The sequence below is a fragment of the Pleuronectes platessa genome, chromosome 17, assembly GCF_947347685.1.
Source record: "Pleuronectes platessa chromosome 17, fPlePla1.1, whole genome shotgun sequence".
Taxonomy (NCBI): Eukaryota; Metazoa; Chordata; class Actinopteri; order Pleuronectiformes; family Pleuronectidae; genus Pleuronectes; species Pleuronectes platessa.
Window position 1 is genome coordinate 21,358,077 of NC_070642.1, and position 17,489 is coordinate 21,375,565.

At 42.2% G+C, this 17,489-nt stretch overlaps 1 protein-coding gene across 1 annotated transcript; it reads left to right on the forward strand.

The window, feature by feature from the left end:
* The first annotated feature begins 1,016 nt into the window (after positions 1-1,016).
* rfx6 (regulatory factor X, 6) lies at positions 1,017-9,358 on the forward strand. The gene is made up of 20 exons (XM_053445382.1): positions 1,017-1,173; positions 2,122-2,281; positions 2,626-2,749; positions 3,074-3,135; positions 3,244-3,321; positions 3,465-3,492; positions 3,574-3,681; positions 3,771-3,848; positions 3,958-4,071; positions 4,295-4,344; positions 4,778-4,937; positions 5,019-5,163; positions 5,368-5,477; positions 5,588-5,705; positions 6,564-6,686; positions 7,394-7,603; positions 7,704-8,010; positions 8,131-8,489; positions 8,600-8,800; positions 9,186-9,358. Exons 1-20 carry the CDS (start codon positions 1,017-1,019, stop codon positions 9,356-9,358), a joined length of 2,865 nt encoding a protein of 954 aa, XP_053301357.1.
* Positions 9,359-17,489: the final 8,131 nt, after the last annotated feature.

The following is a 17,489-nucleotide window of genomic DNA, read 5'->3' on the forward strand; positions in this document are numbered from 1 at the left end:
TATGTTTAGAGTTGATTGATGTGTAATTTAGATTTGTGTGCTGGTAAAACAATTCACTTTATCATTTTTACGTTTTTCTGTAATAAATAGTTTGGCAACAATTCTGAATATCAATTAATGATTTACGTCAATAACCAATCAAAGGGCCAAACAACTGAACAAGCTGAAAATATGTTTTTACTTAAATATTTGTGAGTTTGTATTTATGATACAATAAGATATGATAAGATAGCTCCAGATTACATTAACACAATATATAAAACAAATAATACAATAGATTGTAAAGTCAATAAAAGTGAAATAGGAGTAAATGTCTAACTGTAGAAATGAAGTTGAAATTAGATGAGTAGAATAAGATTAAGTAAAAAATAAGTAAGCAAAGTAAAATCTGTATTTCTTAAAGTACAAAACATTGTGTTTTCTGTCACTTTGGGATTTAGGATGTCGTCATGGTCATTTTCTCTGGCCATTAAAAAACCCTAATAACAGATTTATATAATCAAAAGATGTATTGTTTTTCTTAAACTCTAAAAATCGAGCTGGAATCACCTGGAACATCCTGACATAAGATCCTTCAGATGTTTGTTTTCTTCTGTGTGAAGCTGCAGCAGACTGTGGGAGGCCGCGTCGACCGATGGACAGATGGGTTCTTCTGTTAATCATTAATAACCTGGATTAGCCTTCTGTAAATATGATGAATGCATCCAGGGCTTCATTAGCTCGGCCTCCCCTCAGACGTGTGAGTGTGAGGAGGCAGCGTCACGTCGACCCACAGCTCCCAGGCCTTTTTTCACTTCTTCCCCTTCAGCTGCTGTAAACTGAGCAAACGGCTGGAGATGCCACAGGTGATGTTCTCTGTGATTCCCTGGATCCGTGTGAAGGAGGATTGAGGAACAGGGGTTTCGAGGATTCGCTCGGTTCACGGTCTTCGAGGACTCAATGCTCCTCGGCGTGTTCCTCCACAGCAAACTGACCTTTTCCTTCTTGGGCTGATTAGATTTAGATTTAACTCGATGATGCCGATGAAACGCAGCAGTGAGAGCTCGGGCAGAGACGAAGCGTTTCTGATTCGCTCGTTGACCGAGACTCTGTGCAGCTCGCCGGACGCTAAACACACAGAGTTCAATGGACAGACGCTTTTCCCTCAGGAGGACGATTCTGGGATTAAATCAGGTAAAGAGGCAAACTCACTCAATTAATACGGTTTTATTAATGATCTTCAAAAGAAACAGCGCTCGGACAATAATATTAAAATCCCTCTCACAGTTTTATCCTTTCTCTTCTTCTCTTCTCTTAATGCAATTTCCTCTGAGTCTGTAAATCTGAATTTAAGATGCTATTTTCTGAGGTACAACAGTGATACTAGTCAACCACACGATGGCGCTATACAGGCTCTATTGAACTAAAAGCAAGATACAATTTACTCTCTCTTCTCTCGTAAAAATGATGATGATTAACCCTTTACTGCCTGAATTAATTTCCAATTATATTAAACAAATATTATTGGTGTTTTTGGCCTGTCATACAGATACTAAATTAAGTGAAGATTGTTTCAATATAGCATATACAATAGATACATATAGGTATGAGGCAAATTAGCGACATTAGGCATAATGGGGCATAACCTTAATTTAACAAATTTGAGCATGTAAATTATTATATTGATGCTGCTTTTGCTTGAAATTGAATAACAACATATGTTTTCTGTACAATCATTGCGGCTCCATCATAACAGTATTTCAAATACAGCTTAATACCTCAAAATAAGTTTGCTGGACAGTCCCAAGGGGCTAGTATGTATTTTCCACTCCGATCACTAGATGGCGGCAGAGTGCTTCCAATACCTTCCTTGGTATGTGTAGTATTTGCACCATCAGGCCCAATCATCACCTTGGCGGCATTAAGACCAGAATGGGGTTTGAGGCAAATTTGTGACATTCGTCTACAAGGGATTAAACCACAAAAAGGAAAGTGAATGTTTCATATGTACGTGGCAAATCGGCTTTTACGTTTCGTGATTCGAACTCGTGATTTGACACCGAGCTCAGTGTCAGTCAGAGAAAAGTTGCATCTGTCTCCTCATGTGAACCACGGGCTGTATCAGTCTGGTTGTCTTCTCAGAAGCTGAGGACAGCAACGAGACGCCGTCCTCTGAGGACGACCAGGACCTGGTGGACTTCAACTCCGAGCTGAGCATCAAACACAGCATCTCGTCCTCCAGGAAAACCATCAGTCAGATCATCAAGGACAAGAAGAAGCAGACGCAGCTCACGCTCCAGTGGTAAGAGCTCTGGGAAGGTTGCACCGGCAAAAACTGGTGACCTTTGACCTCCAAATTCCTTTCAGGTCATTCACGAGTCCAACGTCTCTGCCCGAGGAACATGAGGTCACTGTGACCTTGACCTTTGACCTTCAAACGCCACAACGATTCTAATGGTTTCATTTTTAAATCAAACTGAACGTTTGACCTGTTTGTACCAAGTGTAAAGAAAGTTCCTCCGGGTCTTTCTTGAGACATGTTTACCCGTTAAGACAACTTGACATTTACAGCCTCTACAAATACCTCTGGCAAGTACTTTTACCTGATTGCAGTACTTGAGTAAAAGTACTTCTCCCTGACAACAGGCTGGAGGAGAACTACATTGTGTGTGAAGGAGTGTGTCTGCCTCGCTGCATCCTCTACGCCCACTACCTGGACTTCTGCAGGAAGGAGAAGCTGGAGCCGGCCTGTGCTGCTACATTTGGGAAGGTGTGTGTGTGTGTGTGTGTGTGTGTGTGTGTGTGTGTGTGTGTGTGTGTGTGTGTGTGTTTTCTTACACTTTAAATCACCTCAATGTCAAAAATTTCTTGTTGACAGATACAATACTTTTAGTATTATTGCTAAAACACTTTTTAGTTTTAAGTTCATATCAATCGGAAACTTCATCCCAAAGCTGTTTCAAATATCTCACTCAGAAATCGACAGTATAAGCTACACAAATTATTTATTATTCGTTTTAATGGTGTTGTATGAATCTAATATTAATCAGTGACACGTGACTTACAACATTTATTTATTTCCTGTTGTCATCAGACGATCCGACAGAAGTTTCCTCTGCTGACGACCAGACGACTGGGCACCAGGGGGCACTCTAAGTAAATATGAATCAAATTAATGATGATGTGTTTATGTTTGAAGTTCTTTGTTTAGTTTGGAGTTTAAATACAAGATGTTATTTCTAATCTTTGATGTTTTCATCGTAGATATCATTACTATGGAATCGGCATCAAAGAGAGCAGCGCTTACTATCACTCTGTGTATTCGGGGAAAGGTTTGACCAGGTGACGTTTCACTTTATTTAGTTTTATGTCAATCTTGTTTAATTCTATTCCATTTTGCTCTTTACATGATGCACTGTACTTTTATTTTGATTTAAAATCATATATACTTTATTTCGAGACCTTTTCTGTTTCTTTCTTTACAGATTTTCAGGGAGCAAACTCAAGAATGAGGTAGAAATAAGTAGATTGTGTGATTATCTTAATTCAAATAGAAACATACTTTTATCTATAACATATAAAATGTTGTTTCAGGGAGGTTTCACCAGGAAATATTCTCTCAGCTCCAAAACTGGAACTTTGCTGCCAGAGTTCCCGAACGCTCAGCATCTCCTGCTGCAGGGAAGCATCCCCAGAGAAAAGGTTGGTGATGAATATATTTACATGAGTTTGATTGATTGATTTATTGATTTATTGTTGAATGACTCACATGTGTAATATGTCCTCTGCAGGTGGACACTCTGATCATGATGTATAAAACCCACTGTCAGTGCATCCTGGACAACGCCATCAACGTCAACTTTGAGGAGGTGATGATCAATCTATCGTTTCGATGAAATCCTTCATAAAGAGAAAGTTTACCGTCCACTGCCTCTGATACTAATCTTTTACATATATTTATATATCTTCTTAACGCAGATCCAGAACTTCCTGCTGCACTTCTGGCAGGGGATGCCCGACCACCTGCTGCCGCTGCTGGAAAACCCCGTGATCGTGGACATCTTCTGCGTCTGTGACTCCATCCTCTACAAGGTCCTTACTCAATTCTTTCTGTCCTTCTTGAACAAGAAGTGTGAGTCATTAATCCTCCAGAAATAGAAACTCTCAAACCACTGAAATCAGAATAACATCTTATATCTGGAGTCACTGGTGCCTGAGAGTTTAAGTTTTTTACTCTAAACTCCATCTCAACTGTGTGAATGACGTCCTCTCTGTGTGTCGTTCTGTTTCACAAGTTCATCTTTTGTTTTCTCAGGTTTTGACAGATGTTCTGATTCCTGCTACGATGCAGGAGATGCCTGAAAGGTTTGTTTCCTAAACTTTTTAATTATCAATTAAGTTGTGGTTTTAAAGAAGATTTATCCCAGTTTCTGATGCCTGGATTTCACTGTTGTAGTTTTAGACACAATTCCTGATAGTTTTCATTACATTCTTCTCACTTTCTTTTGTGAAGTGACACAAGAGAGGAGCTGGAAAAGTTTTAAACATCCCAAGGCTGTCATTTGTTTATGTTTATTCATTTAAAAAGTTTAAGTTAAGTTCAACATGTTAATGCACCAGATTTATTTACCTGAAAGGTTGATCTTAAAAAATACTACAAACCGACATGTATAAAAACACAGACACTTGACAATCATAATAAATCAAAGGTATCAAACATGAACCACTGACACACGCTTATCCAGCAAATGCACATAAACTCTGAAACAGGATAATAACAGTGAGAATGTCCCGTCAGTCTTCTGGCAGATATCCGCAGCTTTGCCAAACACTGGGAACACTGGCTGGCCTCCTCCCTGGAAAACCTCCCAGAATGCCTTGCAGCTAAGAAACTGCCCATCGCTCGCCGCTTTGTCTCGTCCCTGAAGAGGCAAACCTCCTTCCTACACCTGGCACAGGTACCACAGACCTGAACAGCTCAAGCTAATATCCAAACATGAGAGTAAACACTGACTTCTGAGTTCCGTCTGTTGTTGCAGATCGCTCGTCCGGCGCTGTTTGACCAGAGCGTGGTGACGAGCATGGTCCTGGACATCGACAACGTGGATCTGAGCAGCATCAGCTCCCAGCCGCTGCTCAGCGTCAACTCGGCTGAAGACCAGGACCCGGACATCTACTCCGAGTGTAAGACACCGGCTGAGGGACGAGGTTCCTCCTCCCGTATGCAAATATCACAAAGACACACGTCTCCACTTCCTGTCGCCAAGCAGAAATGAAGCCAAAATACCCCGGATACAAAGCAGCCATCTTGTTTTTGACCTCATTTGAAGCCAGATTCTTCTCTAATACAAAATGAGAATCTCTTTTCTCGTCTCTTCTTTTCTCCAGACGACTCCATCACCGTCTTCCAGGAGCTGAAGGAGCTGCTGAGGAAAAACGCCACGGTGGAGTCCTTCATCGAGTGGCTGGACTCGGTGGTGGAGCACAAGGTCATCAAGGTATAACAGCTGCTCCCCCCCCCCCCCCCCCCCGTCGTCCCTCTGTGAGCTCTCCCTCTCAAACCACCTGTCGTGCAACCGAGCAGTTTGTTCTCTCTCCCTCTGCGCAGCCCGGGAAGCAGAGCGGGCGAACGATGAAGAGGCGAGCGCAGGACTTCCTGCTCAGGTGGAGCTTCTTCGGAGCCAGAGTGATGCACAACCTCACGCTCAACAACGCCTCCAGCTTCGGTGAGAGACCTGAACCCTGAACCCTGCTCCTCTTCAAACACTGAAACCGGGAGAAGATCTGATCACAAACAAAACGTCTGCTTTAGTGTCGACAAGTCTTAAAAACACAAACTTCTTATAGAAGCTACAGACTGAACGTAACGTGGTGATTATTGTTTGTGTATCTGTCACTTAGCTAATTGGTTCTGTGCTCGTTCTAAATCATTAAGTCCACAGGATGTCCACACACACACATACACACACACACACTCTCACACACACACACACACACACACACACACACACACACACACAGGCACAGTCTTAAGTGAGACCAAAATGTCCTTATTACGTAAGGTCTAAATTCATAATGGTCCTGACATAGCTGTAAGCACACACAAACACACACACACACACACACACACACACACACACACACACACTCTCACACACACACAAACACACACACACACACACACACAAATACACAACCACACAGGCACAGTCTTAAGTGAGACCAAATGGTCCTTATTACGTAAGGTCTAAATTCATAATGGTCCTCACATAGCTGTAAGCACACACAAACACACGCACACACACCCACACACACACACAATAGTGCCATAAATTGTAATGGCCAGACTCACCTTTATTAAACAGTCTTATCTGAGGGTCGCGTGCTCTCTGTTCAAACACACAGGCCTTGTGTACGTGAATAAACACCGGCCGCTCGCCGGCTCCCTCCCTGAAGCAGGTTTCAAACCCGTGACCTCACAGGTCAAACAGAAATCAGCTGGATCTCACACAGGACTCCTGAGTCTGAGCTGGGATCCTGCTGGTTCACACTTTGACCTGTGGGGACGTGTGGTTCTTCTCCAGGTTCCTTCCATCTGATCCGGATGCTGCTGGACGAGTACATCCTCCTGGCTCTGGAGACGCAGTTCAACAACGACAAGGAGCAGGACCTGCAGAACCTGCTGGACAAGTACATGAAGAATGCAGGTATCAGCCATCGAGACAAACACACACACACATTTTTATGTTTATTACACCCATAGACTGTAAAGGCAAATCATCTTTATCGCCCCCTGGTGGCTGGCTGCAGTTTTTGTCTTGAACCTGCCTCCTCCTTGTTAGCGGGTTGGATCTGAAACATTTTAGGTTTTTCTTATCACACTGAAGTTTGGTCAAGTTTGGTTTTATAAGTTATTTGATGCTATAAGAACAGAGTAAAAGGCCATGATTGACAGATGAGATGATTGGTCAATGAGGGTGGAGACGAGTCGACCATCTTTGTTTTCAGTCTCTAATTTCACACCTTTCAAACATGAAGGAAATTAAAAAACACTTTGCTTCTAAAGTTGGTGTCAATTCTTTCAAACAGGATTTAGAATCAAACAGAGGAGATAATCAATTAATTAATTCATGCAAACATTAAGATTGGGTAAACTGTAATACACGATTTTAACTCTAATTTGGTAGATCTAATTTAATCTAATGTAAATTAAAGATCAACAGATTATAAATGATTAATACAGTAGAGTAAATAAGGCAATAATGTAGTTTTACAGTAGTGCGCCACCTACAGGACAGTATCTGGTCCTGCAGTTCAGTAATGAAGAAACAAACTAGGACAGTTTCCTGTTTGTTGTGAGTTTTATTGGATGTTGTCATTGACGAGCCCCCCCCCCCCCCCCCCCCCCCCTCAGATGCCAGTAAAGCAGCCTTCATGGCGTCGCCCAGTTCCTGTTTTCTTGCCAATCGCAACAAGGCCATCGCCGCCATCGACCAGTCGGTGAAGAACGAGTCTGTGAGGGAGCAGCACACCTACATGTCCCTGTCCACCAATCACCAGCAGAGTCTGGAGCCGAGCGCCGGCGTCTACCAGAGCTCTGACGCTGCTGGTTTCACCGTTTCAGGTAAAAACCAAAAGCTAAATGTGATGGGTTCTTCCCCCCGGCCCCGCCCCTTCCTGTCCTCATGTGTTGATTCTCCGTCCCTGTCCACCATCTCCACCAGGTGGTCAGTTGGACTTCTCTCAGGTCAGCGGGCCCCTCATGACGCCCCCTATCTCCCCAGCAGCGCTGGTGCACCGGGGCTCCGTCATCAACCAGGGGCCCATGGCGGGGAGGCTCCTGGCGTCCTCCTCTTCCTCCGCCTGCTCCTCCTCCTCTTCCTCCTGCCTCTCCTCGCTCAGCGTCATGACCCAGCCGAGCCCCTGCTCCGCCTACCCGGAGACCCTGTACCACTGCTTGGCTCAGACCAGCCCTGGTTACTTTCCCCCGGCGAGCGGCTCCTCGACCCCGAGCTACCAGCCAACGCTCAGGTCAGATTTTAACATTTAACCATCTTCATCAGGGCTAAAGTTTCATCTCCATATTTAGATTTACCCAAAACTTTGTGATTATGCTAATGTCTGACGATTTGTGTCCTTCTTTACTTTCAGATCTCAGCCTCAGAACCAGTGTCTGTCCTCGGTTCAGTCTCAGACCTCGTCCCTGGCCTATCACCTCTCCCGGTACCCGACCTTCACCGACCAGCAGCTGAGCAAGGACCTGTTCTACAACCACCACCCTCCGTCGGTCCATCCCTCGTCCGGCGGCTCCAGCTGCAGCCTGGCACCGTACGGTTCTGCTGTCCGACCCACGTCCAGCTACAGTTCAGGGTCCGATCCGGTTCAGAGCGAACAGACGCTGGACGCTCAGATCCTGGACTCGGCCGAGGGGTTCGGCTTCGTGGGGTCTGGACTGAACCCCTCGGGGGGGTGTCAGGGACAGACGTACGCTGGACACACAGGACACACCGGTGAGGAATCCTGCAGAAGTGTATTCTATATTCTGGACAGGAAACCAAAGATCCCAGAGATGAATATCGGTCATTTTTAATTCCTCTAATGACCTCATTTCCTGTGACAGGTTATTATGGCAACAGCAGTTACCTGGAGAGCCAGCGGATGACATCACTGGTCGACCAGCACGTGTCGGTCATCAGCAGCGTCAGCAGCCTGCGTCCGTTCCCCTCGGCGTACTCCGAGGTCCACGACCCGCTCAACATCCTGGACGAGCCGGGCAGGAAAACCACAGGAGCTTATTTCACCGAGACGGAAACTACAGCAGGTCAGACGGGAGAGAAATCAAGTTTAAGAGAAATGAGAATGATTCATCTGATCAATCAATCAATCAATCAATCAATCAATCAATCAATCAATCAATCAATCAATCAATCAATCAATCAGTAAGAGGATAAGAGCTCACACCTCCACCGAGGCCCAACACTCCACTTAGGAAACCACATTTAAATTCAGTAGATCTGGATTTTTATTTGGATCTACAGATCTATTCTCTAAAAATGCCAGATTCTTCATTATGATCCATGATTTATTCCCTTGGGCATGAGTGAAAATGTTTAAAAACGATGTTAAACAAAGTGGAAACCTGTCCAGTAGTTTTCAGAAGCACACTGACATCAAACCCATGTCTCCACTTGACGTCTCCTCCTCAGATCACTCGCTGCCCTCGTCGGGATCCGCTCCCTGCATGTTCGGAGTCCCGTCCTCGTTCAGCTCTCAGGACACTCTGTTGTCCCAGCAGCGGTCGTCCTCGGAGGTGCAGGACATGGTGTCCTCGCTGCCGCCCATCAACACCGTGTTCATGGGCACGGGAGGAGTCCAGTGAAGACTCAGACCTGGTCCAGACTCTGGGGGACAGTATGTCTGCACCAGTGCTGCTGGATGGAAAGAGGGACAGTGAGAGAAGTGATGAGGACACTGAGCTGTGAGGTGCAGTATGAACCTGAGGAAGCTGCCAACACACTCTGAAGTCAAATTATTTAAATTGACTGTTTAAACCTGGACACACACCTGTTTTATTCACCATGTGTTGGACCCGGGACTTAAACATGTACAAATAAAAGACATTTAAAAGTATGAACTTGTCTTAAATTCAGATTGGAGGGGTAAGTATGTAAGAATAGTTATTGGTTTCAGTATCTGCTGCATCCATTCGTCTGTTTCTGGTTATGTTTATGTGTTAATCTTAAAACTTTCCTGCCAACCTGCTGGTTTATGAATATCGGGAGTTTATCGATAAGTTGCTTGAGCTGTGTCAGAGCTATTTCAAACTTATGGACATAAATGAGTTGTTATATTGGTATTAAAATGTCGTAAAAGTTCCCGTCCCTCCATCAAGTGTCACAGAAATCATATCTAATGTCATATCTCACATGTTCCTTTTATATCAGGATCTTCTTCAAAACTTTAATGGTTTCTTCCCTGAACCATTCTGTGCCTGTTTCACTCAAAACCACAAACTTCATGGTGGTTGAACTTGAAAAGCTGGAGCCATGAACATCAGGGGGGATTTAATCCTCTGTTGGAATATAAAAATCTGTAAAAAATTACTTAATAATCAGCTGAGATGTTTATTTTTGGACTAAAGATGTGGATCAAATGACTCAATAACATGAATTCACAGATTAAAACAAAAACAAAGAGTCTTCAGTTGTTTTGATGAACGATAGATGGATTATCACATGTTCCCACTCTATGTTTTTCACTGTGATGATGTTGATACTGGACAGAAGAACAGTTTGTGTTCTTGTCTTTGTCTTTTCCTCTGTGGCAGATTGACTGTGAGTCAATAACAGAACCCAATAGAATCCTTATCTCCTTCCATTCAAAGAGCTGGTGTCAAACCAGTAAACACGCGTCTCCTTAATGGCTCGACTGGCAGATTACACCACGGAGCCACAATTGAAGTCGGGAGGTTTTTATTTGTAATTATTTGTTTTTTTCCTGCGACACAATGGAGCGAGATACGAGGGAGATAAAGGTGTTGACCAGAATGTTAGGACAACCAACGGGGACGGACGAAGGGACGGAGACTGTAAGAGAAGCTTTTAATGTCCCCCCCCCCCCCCCCGGTGACCTGAGGGACACATGGAAACACTCTCCTCCTCAGTGTGTCCGTCCTGCACCAGATGGGAAGTCGTAAAACCAGCAGACCTGGAGAGGAGCCGCTTGTTTGATCAGTTCCTGAGTTTTATATAAATAAACCTACGAGTGCAAAAGCTCTTTAAATAAGATGTTTAAGACTGAAAATACACATTTATTATATTTCTTATAACAATATTATTGTTATTATTACTAATTCTTAAATCTGACCACAACTAAACATTAAAACTCACAATCTGCTCAACAAACTGAGAATAAGACGTAGTAAAGCTTTTGATTATTGATCGGTCCTTTCCCAATAATTTCATAGAATGTTTAGCAGATACATTGATGTAATTATAGAGAAAACATTTATTTATAAAGCAAAGATGAGTTTCAAGTAATTGGCTCTATTAACTATGAAAACTCATGTGTTAAAAAAGCACATTTTGAGTTTATTAAGCTTCTATAATGTAGGTTTGTATTCTGTTGATATAAAAATATAATTTTGCTCTTTTATACAATAGTTTTAACAGCTATCTTTTTTTGGAAAGTGAATAATAACAATTATAAACATGACGAAGAAGAAACTCAATGACACAAAATGCTTAAGACCAGTTTAATATCAAACTGATTCACAGTAAAGATACAAACAAGAATATTAATTCAGGTTTGTTTTTCCTGTTCTCTTTTATTTGTCACATGAGAAACGATTCAAACTGGAGAAAACTGCTGAAATATTTTATTTAAAAACCTGGTAAATATAAATGAGTCATAGTTTTAGATGAATGGAAGCCGTGACGTGCTTTTTATACGTTATCTACTCAGGAGGAAAAATCCATTTCAGGTGCTCGCGTGGCGTCACAGGAACAGATGGTGGCGTATGTAATGATTACAGAATCCCCACGTTAAAATACTTTAATTACTGAGTCAATAATGCTGCAACAATTGCTGGAGCTTCAGTGTAAAAACAACAGAAGGCTGAAGGCAAACTTTGGGCCAATGTTTAACCAGAACTTTGCATTAGAGCCGAGTGTGTGTGTCTGTGTGTGTGTGTGTGTGTGTGTGTGTGTGTGTGTGTGTGTTAATGTTAATGTTACAAGCTGTGCAGCAGGTTAGATTGTCCTCATATACAGAGCACATAGTGTGTCAATGAGAGATAATGTTATTGTCGTTCAGGAACAACACATGAGTTTAGTTTTTTGTGTGTGTTTCCTTTGTTTTATCCAACATATGTCAGAATATTTTTAGCAAATTAGATTTAGCAAACAAAACGTAACATGGATGACACAAATACATTTGTGTTACTGCCATTGTTACATAATCAGTAAATACAACAAGAAGTCATTTCAACTATTTAAACAGCTATTTTTAAGGTTTTAGTTTTAAAGTTTAAAGCTTAAAAAAAGAACATTTAATTAGATTTTAACGTTTTTTAATCCACCAATAAGGATTCTCTCAAAATAAATTTCATTCATTTCAAACCATGTTAAACATTCAAATCCATAGAACTTGTAAATAATTTAATCTAATTTGATGAATCCTGATAAACCGGAAACAACAGCTGCTCGGAGACATAAAATAAAACAATTGTTATTAAATATTGGTTCAGTTTATAAAAACCAAGACCATTGGTGGTAAATGAGTAGAACGTGTTTGGATCTTCAACCTGTTCAGTCTGTCAGGCTGCACTGCTCCAGATGTCCACTAGAGAGCAGCACACTCATATTAAACTACGTGTTGAAGTGTCGTCACTGTGAGAAAAGACTCAATCAAAAGTTGATTAATAGAAAAGTCTCAGTGCAGCAAAGTCAAGGTCTCGAAAATAACAATTTACGACTTTACTGATTTACTGTGATTCAGGTTTGTAGACGTCACTTTAATCTGATAAACTAATTACATCCAAACCTATTTCAACCTTCCTCTCCTATAAAAGCCTTATTATCCATATTTCTGTATACAAGTATAACGTTTATATATAGATGTACTAGTAAATACTTTAATGCAACTATTAGGTTGAAAGGGATTTGATTTGATTTCGTTCCAAAGCCAGTTTTCACAGAGTGATGATTTATTCTTGAAAATGGATCCAAACAGACTAAAATTATGTTTTGATTGTGTTGAGCCTTTTTTTCCTTTGTGTTCTCAGTTCATGTGCTTGTCTGAGATGTTTGGGAACCGAACTTGACCCCATCCTTTATTTGTGTGCTTTTATTAATAGTGCGAGACATTTATAAGACACACACACACAAACACAAGCATATGTGTGTATGAGGACCGGCAGTTGGACGTTGTGGGAGGAGGACAGTAGAGAAAGATTGAGGGTTTGATCCTGTTTCCTGCCTTAATGTAAATCTTATATGTACTTAATGGAAACCTGATCCTTACAATTTATCCTTTAAATGATTAATGAGACATGTCCCCGTAACTGTGCAAACAGAATCAGGTCCCCACAACATGAGCAAAACCAGGAGCCCACACACTCACAAACACGTTCTTACAGTTTTAAAGCATCACATTATTCACCGTAGTCAAAAATGAACAAGACGACATAATAGACTTCATTGTCTTCTGCTCTTTGGAGACTCTTCCCCGACTTGTCTCACCTCGGCGAGACCCAGAGACATTAAGAAGACGCCTGGTTACGTCCTCAGCTGCGTCTCAGTAGCTGCTTCACCGCGGCAGAGTTGAATTTAATTTCGGAGTTCAAATCGCGGCGGCTCTTTCTTCCTTTCAGCGGCCCACTCCGACTCTTCTGTATTTTTTTTTAGCGGCCTTGTAGTTAATTATTTCTTTCTTTCAAACTTTTCTCAAGCCTCCTTCACGTTCCCTGAAGTGAGTGTTTAGTGTGAGTTAATTCTTCAGGACACAAAGGAAAGCTTCTGTGGATGAAACGTCCCACGTTGTCTGTGATTTAACTCAGTAAGTTAAATTTTGTATTCGTTGGTAAGTGGACCTGATGTTTAAAATGAAGCAGACTTCCTGTCATGTAGACGCAGGAGGAGGACGAGGACGTAACGCTGCAGTTTGCTCCTCTCTTCTCCGACATGAGGACTTGTTGCTTCATTCTCTCACACGACAGAAAGAGATTAAATAAAAGCTTCTCCTCCGTCACAACGTGCCTCTTACAACCTGTGTATTCAGCCCGTGTAAAGATCCAGGGTAAACGCTCTTTGTGGAAGTGATTGTACCTTTTATTGGTCGACTGAATGAACGTGAGAAGTTTTTACGTGTACGGACAGAAAGTACAACAATACGAAATGAAACAACAAGAAAACTTCAGAGGAAAACTTCTATAAAATGTGACGGATATGTCGTGTATCTGTAGAAGTTTGTTCTGTGACTCTACAGCGTAAATTACAGGCCGATTGTTGAGGAAACCACTATAGAACCATAAGGATATATTATACTAATAATAAAGAATTCAATTATAAAAACTTTATGGATGACAGAGCCTGAGCAAGCACGTAGCCAAACGGTGCAGAAACTAAAGATTTCTTACATTATCGAGAGAAATGTAAAAATATTTCCCACCTGACGATGAGCTCCACAGTCTAGTTATACCAGTAATACCTGTTCTTGCATTTGTCTTCATATTTAAATCTTTTACAAGTTGATTATATATGTTTTATTATTATAGCAAGAATTTCATGTGTGAGATTGCAGTGAATAGTCTGTTGCAATTGCATGAAACAAATTATAACTTTTTATCTCGAGCTACGTCTATGAAACCCAACGAGTGGAATTTCCAATCCGTCAAATCAAGCCAGGGAACCATTCACGTTCTGTACATCTAGACCTTGATGCGTATATAAGAAGCGAACACACAATCCAAACCTTTTCTCCCTCGCTCACACTCAAACCGTCGCACAAACTTTCAAGTTCACACATTCTTTTTTTCCACCACCTCCAAAGTAAAGAAGACGTCCGTCCTTTCTAACGAGCTTTTATAACCGGATGTCTTTCAAGCAGCTGGAGACAGAGCGGGTCGGCCTCTCCTTGGATCGGAGGAGACATTTCATTTAGAGAGTGATCGTCTTTCTATTCAAACTTGGATCTGGCTTCAGTGTTTAACCCAGTGTTGATCAACAGTAAATTCATCTGTCCTGATAATTGATTAATTATCATTACATCACCAGTTGTTTTCTTGTTTCAGCTTCTGAAACCTGAGGATTTTGTCCATGTTTGTGTTCTTTACATTAAAGGAAACTGGACCTTCGAAAACATGGAGCTCAAACATCAGAAATTATATCAACAAATCAATTAATCAATTAATCTGCAAAGTAGAATGTGACTGATAGAGGTCACATCTGCTTAAAGTCAGTCAGGCTGCATCAAGCTACAGAACTGATTTGATTCAAACTTGGAAGAAAGAACCCAAGAACTGTTTGGATTCAGTTTCCTATAAATTGTGAGATTTAGTTTTTCAACACATCTGTCATTTTCTTGAAAGATAACACAGACATGTTGAGAGGACTGATATCTGTGAGAGTGTGTAGTTTGGTTTGATTGAATTACCGGGACTTGGTGGAGGTAGTAGCTCCACAGTCACATTCCAGATGTTTGTTTGTTTGTTTGTTTGTTTGTTTGTTTGTTTGATTAACTGCAGAACTGATCTCCACCACACATGTCGGAGCGATGGATCCTGATGAGAAACCATTAAACATTTGGTGCTGATGTGGATTTAGAGGCAGATCCAGGATTGTTTCTTTCTTTATCATTAACAAATTTTTGTTAATTTTCAATGAACTAATAAGAATCCATCCACTTCCTTTCCTCTTCTATCTCCCGACTGTTAGAACGACTCCATCACGTGAGGGTTGATCGGCCTTGGTGCAGCTGTGTTAACTTCTCTGAGTCTCCATCTACTTTCAAACAAACTGAACAAGAGACACGTTCTCATGAAGCTGCAGTGAACAGGTGGGTTGACCAGGTCCGAGCTCTGGAGACGCTCCTCTACACACGAACCTCCACAGAGGCTACAAGTAACTGGAGGAGTGAAGTGACTCGTCCTCCACACGACGTTATGATCATATGAAAGCAAGAATGAGAATTGAAAGAGAATTCACTTAAAAGAATATTCAGTCCAAGGGCGCAGCGAGTGCTGTTGTTCGCCGGGCCTTCACATGAATGGAAGGAATCCTTACGGCCGGAGCTTCTCTCCTGAACCTTGAGCAGATTGTTTCCATTTCTTTCTTCCACTTAATGCATCAGAAACAGGTTTCATTCCGAACGGCTAATGGACACTGCCTTCAGGAGAATTCATTAAAAACAAAGAACAACTTTCTCAGAACCTGTATACCCGATAGAAATGATTCCCCTTCACACGACTCGCTCGTCCAGGGGAAGAACTTTCATCTTTTCTAAATCATCCTTGAGCAAACAAAAGCCTTGTTTTCCTCCGTTGGAGGAGGAGAGAAGAAGAGGACACTTGTCTTCAGCCACCAGGAAGAAGCCTCTTGTCCAGGCTGCGGTGAATAAACATCTGAACGCCACCAGCCACGGAGCAGGACCTTCTGATGCAGGAGGAGAAACGTCTCTTTTAACCAACACACACATCTAACCGTCATTTTACTCTATTTTATTCTATTCATTACTTATTATATTGGTTTATTAGAATCTCCTCGTCTCCTCATGTTACTCTCTGGACCGCTGGGACAGTTTTACAAATGTAAAAAATTTACAAATCACAATTAAGGCATTGAAATGAATTGAAATCCTCCACAAAGACCCAACACTCGTCTTATGAAACTATTTAAAGTCACTGCAAACTTATTTTTATTTGAATTTGCACCTAATTGAATCACGATCAACGAATGTTCCTCTGTCTCTCAAGTCAATTTCCTTTTCTCACGTCACTTAAAGCCGAGTTCAGACGATCTGGAGCGGCTTTGTCTTCATCACCAGAAGCTCCTGAATCTCTTTGTGTTTCCAGGTTTTGTCTGCGTCAGCTGTTCTCAAAGTTTTATCTTTTATATTCTATATATTTCAATCAGTAACTCACTCACACAATGTTTCAAGGACTCTCCCGGATAATCTCAGGAGAATGTTTGGAGTTCAGTCGTATTTTCCAATTCCTACATCTGGATCAGATATTTAACTGTATCTATATTGTGTAACTTTTGTTTGTCCGTTTGTTTGTGTGTTTTTCTGCAGGTTTGATTTAACGCTGCAGGTCTGAAACCCACTCTGTGTGTGTGCATGCCTGAGAGCCTCCTGCCTACCTGTGTGTCTGAGCATGAATACAGGAGGATTCTGTACTTCTGTATTGTCGGGTCCCTCCTCTCCTTCTTCTCTGACCTTCTATTGTGAGTTGCTTGGAGACTGACAGAAAAGGAAGCGCCGTCCGACCCTTTAGTGTATGTTTCCCTCTCTCTCCTCCATCCCTCCATCCCTCCATCCCTCCATCCCTCCATCCCCATCCCAGCGTTGCCCTCCATTTCTCAGCCCCATCGTTTTTATGTTTCTGTCTTCCCCCTCTCCGGTATCAAACACGCTCTCGCTGTCTTCCAGTATTCATGGCACCGAGTCGCCCTCCTCTACAATGCTGGATGTGTCTGGGTAATAGGCTGTGCACACACACACACACACACACACACACACACACACACACACACACACACACACGCACACACCCTTTCTTCTCAGCTTTTCATTGCCCCCCCACTCTCCGACTCACACACAAGGAGACGCTGGCCTTGGGAAGGACGCGTGTTCGACCCCCCCCCCCCCCCCCCCCCCCTGCCCTGTGGAACATGTGATTTCTCTCCCTCTGCTCTGTGTTTATGAACATGCAACAATTGCAAAGATAAAAAAATGAATTGATCAACCGCCCGGCTGAGTGGCCGTCAGTATTTGTGTACCAATACCAGCAG